The 5628-nt window shown below is 47.4% G+C and overlaps 1 protein-coding gene across 1 annotated transcript; it reads right to left on the reverse strand.

The window, feature by feature from the left end:
- Positions 1–3920: 3920 nt before the first annotated feature.
- On the reverse strand, positions 3921–4357 carry LOC147698191 (histone H2A type 2-C-like). Its single transcript, XM_086933407.1, has one exon. The coding sequence runs from the start codon at positions 4328–4330 to the stop codon at positions 3932–3934; it is 399 nt and encodes a 132-aa protein (XP_086789533.1). The 5' UTR covers positions 4331–4357; the 3' UTR covers positions 3921–3931.
- Positions 4358–5628: the final 1271 nt, after the last annotated feature.

The raw sequence follows: 5628 nt of genomic DNA on the forward strand, positions 1-5628 counted from the left end.
TTGCCTATTCGCTATAATATATGAGGGTGACTGGCTCTCCGTGTTCGTTCACAGATACTACTGAACGACCATCTCTGAATAATACTGTTGAACTCGTGCCATTACAATCTATCATTTGGGTAAGCCCGTTTTAAACCTTTGGTTTTCATTCTGACGCTACATTCAATGAGACCCATTTACATGTTTGACCTGCTCTACATGTTCTTTCACAGACACCGCGGAGTGATCCCTTGTGCTAAGTACAATCTCAGACCTTGTGCAAATCTACCTGCCAACTAAGGTAAACTGTGCAAAATGTCAGCGACGCAAGTCGTTTTAATTCCCCTTTGGTTGATACTGAAAGGATCATTATCTTAGATTCTGCCATAGTCACCGCCCCCGGGCCGGCTTACAGCTCCAACCGCTCTATATAACTACTCCAGTTCATGTGGATTATTTACTTATTCATTTCTTCTGGTACTAGGACGCCTTTGTTAATTGAACAACACACTGGTTGTTTCGCCTTCTCCGGGACCCTTAGTCCCTACCAATCTCAGAGATTTCTCTTTCCTCATACATGAATTACCATATGGAGTTGAAACACGAGCAATAACCTTAACAGTATACTCGCGTCTGTAGTTTTGTGTGCTCCAATTGTGCTTGACTAAATAATAAGAGGTATATCCCATGACCAATTAATTATATATCTCATTTATTTTATATACATCAATCAGGTTGCCTGCCCCGCACCTTGTCCTGATGAAGACCCTACAGAAAGGGCTCCACTAATCCCTGCAAACTTTCGAGGGCCGATACGTCGACAATAACCTGTTTGGGTGTCAACTTCACGCAAACATTTTTACATTTACTGTATTCTGTGGAGTATGATATGTTTTGATTTACGCATTGAACCAACGGTCTTATGTCTTGTATATAGGAATTAACTCATCAATGTGTTAATTGGCTGATTTTACTGTCACTAATTCCCTTCCATCACACCATCCTCACCAGATCACTTTCTCCACCCCCCCTGGGGCACTGTACAACCGATTATGATATTGAATAATTGTTGAGTATATTCAATATACCTAGTCCCATTGTGAATAAAACAATGTGGATGCATTCATTGTCTGTGTAAATATATTTTTTGAATTGCTCACATTATATCACACTCACGCTGGGACCCCTCCTTCTCAGTACCTATTTAACACAGGTCCCAGTGACTATGTTTGGATAAACCCCCCTATATATACAGAACTTAGCAAATAAGCGGAACGGGACACCTATTTGCAGCGCTTAGAAACGGCAACAGTCTGTGGCATTGAGTGCTAAATAAAAGCAAGTTTTTATTGTATAAGGTGGATGAGAACAACATATGAGGGTGAGATATTGTGTTTAATGGTCGATACATGCAAAGTGCAGAATATGCTGAAATATAATTGAAAGGAATTTTACAAAAATGCACATATTTACATTACAGTGTCAGTTAAGACAGGTTTGATGTTGGTCAGGAGTGGAAGGTGCAGCGCAGAAGCATGTGAGGGTGGGGTATGTTTGACTTGTGGGGGTCAGCGTCGGATTGGTAACGCAGGCACTCGAGCAATGCCAGAGGGGCCGGTGCAGAGTTTCATCTGTAGGCTGCTTTTTGGAGCAATCTGGGGGCATATTTGTGCGGTGTTGTTATTTTTCCAGATACAGCTAGCGGCCCAGTTGGTGTCTGAGTGGTCTTTCTGGAGGGTGGGGTGCTCATTTCCTCCCGTTTAGCAACAGGCAGAGGTTTTGATTTCTTTCTCTCACTGGGCCGGCCCATTAATGTATGCATACCTAGCGGAGCAGGGGGCCTGAGCAGAAGTGGCCTCACTTGTTTTCAGTCACCAGTGTAAAGTAAACGAATCTGTGCATTTTTTTCTATCTCCCCCCGCCCCCTTTTTTAGGTTTTTCCTGCGTGGGCTGCGCACATGCGCAGTCTCGCTGGTGAGATTTAATGATTTAGAGGGAGCTTCAGTATCGGGCTTTAAGCCCCGGCCCTCGTTCCCATTTGCCGGCATCAACGTTTATGCTAAACGGTGGCCAGCCACTGGGAAATAGCTTTTTCCTACATAGACTTTTCTCTCTGCCAGACGACCCACTTGGACGGGCTCGCCTGCATTACTTTCATCGTAAAAGCTTTGTTATCTTTATGGGGCCATGTGTTTCAAACACATGGCCCCATAAAGACAAGAAATCGACAGAGCGATTCTGGTGGCAAGCCCAAAGGGTGCCCCTCCCTCGAAATGTTTTGTGGACCGATCTTGTGTATGAGATTAAGGTAAGTGAGCACGAGTCGGATATGACACTTTGTTTAGCATTCAACTATGAATGTTTTTTTCAGTAAATATTGTGCATGTTTTCATAAAAATACCTGCAAACGTTATTGGTCATTTTGATATAGCACATACTACAACTTGAACTGCTCGTTGTCAATAGAATAAACTTGTTGCCAGTATCACACTTCAGCGGACCCTTTGCATCCACCATGGAGAGATAAAGGTCCGAGGTGGCCCTACTGGGGCCCGCTCCTGTAGGTCAATACAGACATCTACAACAGGCAATCAAAGCACGGTACTATCTCACCTGCTGAGTGCCACTACTCTCAGCATTCCGTTGTACCCCGCTTTTCTCCCCTATACACAGACTCTCAGTACTCCTTCTGCACACCCTGTGTACCTCGTTATCCCTGTACCTCCGCACCCCGTACTCCCCCAGGCTGTGACCCGTACCTCAGCACACCCGTGCTGCGCACTCACATGTCCCATAGTTACGCACCCCTTGTATCCCATCCCTACGCATCACATGTTCCTCATAACCTACGCACCCCTCGTGTGTCATACCTATGCACCCCCTCTGTCCCATTCCTAAGCATCCCTGTGTCTCATACCTGCGTACCCCCTGTGTGTTATACCTACACATACATGCCCATGCCCCATTTCTATGCACTCCCTATGCCTAATAATGACGCACCCACTGTGTCCCGCTACCTCATACCTCTGCACCTCCTGTGCACATACCTCTGCAATCCCCTGTGCCCCATACCTATGCACCCCCTCTGCCTCATACTTCCGTACCTCCTGTGCACATACCTCCGCAATCCCCTGTGCCCCATACTTATGCACCCCCTGTGCCCCTACTGACGCACTTCACTGTGTCCCATGCCTACGCACTCCTCCGTGCCCTGAACCTACGCACCCCCTGTGTCTCATACCCACGCACCACTCTACGCCCCGATCTCTGCACTTCCCTGAACCCCGCCTCTGCACTCTTCCATGCCCCGTACTTCTGCAGTCCCCTGTATCCCTACCTCCGTCACATATCTACGTACCCCCTGAGCTCCTGCCTCCGCACTCCGTACCTCCACATTTTCATTGTGCCCCATACCTCTGCACTCCCCCTATGGCCCTGCCTCCGCACTCCTCCGTGGTCCATACCACCTCACTTCCCTGTGCACTGTACCAATGTCCTCCCCAGTCGTACCTGTTCTGGGGTACATTTTGACCCCACGGGGCACTCTACAGTGAGCCCCCACGAAACCCCCTACAGTGAGCCCCCTCCTCCTGCCGCCTGTGGAGTGGGAAGGGGGGCTCAAGAGTTTGCACCCTCCTACTCTGGGCTTCTGGGGGAAGTGATGGGGGTGCGTGTGAGGGGTCCGCTGCATGGGTGAGTCAGGGAGTGCAGTTGAGGGGTCTGCTGTGTTGTGTGGCGTTTTAGGATCCGAGCGAAATTTTCCGATTCATGTCCTTATATAGGTACAATTCACATTGCCCTAATATTTATTTTATTATTTATTTTATTTTTTGCACTTATAATGCGCACAGATACCCACAAAGGGTTTCCCGGCGCAAAAGATGTGAGAGCTGAGAAAACACCGAAAGCGCAGAAAACAACCTATTAGAAGCCTGCGGGGGTCTGCGGGCCTTTACTTGCTTGCTTTGCCCTGTGCCTTGTGGCTCTCGGTTTTCTTGGGCAGCAGCACGGCCTGGATGTTGGGCAGGACTCCTCCCTGGGCGATGGTGACTCGGCCCAGCAGCTTGTTCAGCTCCTCGTCGTTGCGGATGGCCAGCTGGAGGTGTCTGGGGATGATGCGGGTCTTCTTGTTGTCCCGAGCGGCGTTGCCAGCCAGCTCCAGGATCTCAGCGGTGAGGTACTCCAGCACTGCAGCCAGGTAGACGGGGGCACCAGCGCCCACCCTCTCGGCGTAGCTTCCCTTCCGGAGCAGCCTGTGCACACGGCCCACGGGGAACTGGAGGCCGGCCCTGGAAGAGCGTGTCTTGGCCTTGGCGCGGGCCTTTCCTCCCTGCTTTCCGCGTCCAGACATGGCGAGGGGTCTAAGCTCTCAGTCACACAACAGACAGAGAGAATATAGGCATAGAAATCATACCCATATTTAGACATAAAACATGCAGTCCAAATACAGGCATGGCTACCTCCACCCATTCCAAAAAGTCACAACGATGTCTTGGAAAAATCAGCTTAAGCAGTCAAGGACATCCTTTGCTTGAATATTGATTTGTCCAAGAACTCATGGTGTTTTCAAAGAACTACCATTCCCTTGGGGTTCTTTGATGACGTTATTATCCCCGACTTTACGTCAAACTAGACACCTTCAAGGTATAGACATGCCTTCACTTGCTCTAGCAAGGACATGGTGGTTCGGAGCAGCTCGACTCGCTACTTGCCCGACGCAGCTTGCTACAGAAAGTGCCGAAGGAAGCCGACCCTACAGCTGACGCACTGATCGAGAAGCTGTCCTTTCTCTCGCCGAGAATCCAGCTCCAGCGTTTCCAAGCTCCCCTCGCGGGGTGTTGGGAAATCGAGTCCCGAGACAGAGATACCAGACCTCCTTCATTCTAAAACCAAGTTACGGAGCTGATTAGACCCTAAGAGAAATCTTGGATAGATTCTTGGCAAAGAAAACTAAAACCTATGCTACACCACACTTACTTCTTCCCTCGTACCAGATTTAGGTTAGGTACATTGGGGTAGGTGTATTTTAGAAGCACCAGTTGAGTACTTTTAGCCTTTGTTATTTATGTATGTATTTCTCTATGGTTTAGAAACCATACAATGCTTTTACAGTATTATTTTATAATACTCTTCTTGCTGTACGCATTATACTCTGCAGCCAGTATAATGATTGTAGCAGTTCATTTCTTTTGCATGAGAAAGAAGACTGTTCAATAAATCTTTTTATTGAAAACGCCAGTCTCTCTATTTCTCTACAAACTCTGATGAAACGAAGCATGCACGATTGACTGAGTAAAATATCTATCTATTGTTTCCACGACTCTGAAGATATGTTTATTCTTGGGGAAACAAAGTTGTCATGTTTATGCAGTTGTCAGAAACTAATCCCGTCTTGTGTATTCGAGAAAGTTTCTAGTGACCTCTGAGCTAGCTGGCACTCACAATTAAGTCTAATATGTTCAATAGAGACCTAGTCGACCTAAGTCCTACATCAAATCTATAGGATATATTATTCCATCGGCAGAGCCTATTGGGAATATAGGAACTACACTACATGGTGCCCAACGTTTGGTAAGGCACTAATTTAACATTATATACTAGAGTAACTCTGTCGTGCTTTTCTCAGAGACCCCCTTTTCCCGTAAAATA

Source organism: Lissotriton vulgaris, chromosome 8, assembly GCF_964263255.1.
Source record: "Lissotriton vulgaris chromosome 8, aLisVul1.2, whole genome shotgun sequence".
NCBI lineage: Eukaryota > Metazoa > Chordata > Amphibia > Caudata > Salamandridae > Lissotriton > Lissotriton vulgaris.

Coding starts and splice junctions, on each gene's coding strand:
- LOC147698191 (XM_086933407.1), bottom strand. CDS start 4,330: ATGTCTGGACGCGGAAAGCAGGGAGGAAAGGCCCGCGCCAAGGCCAAG.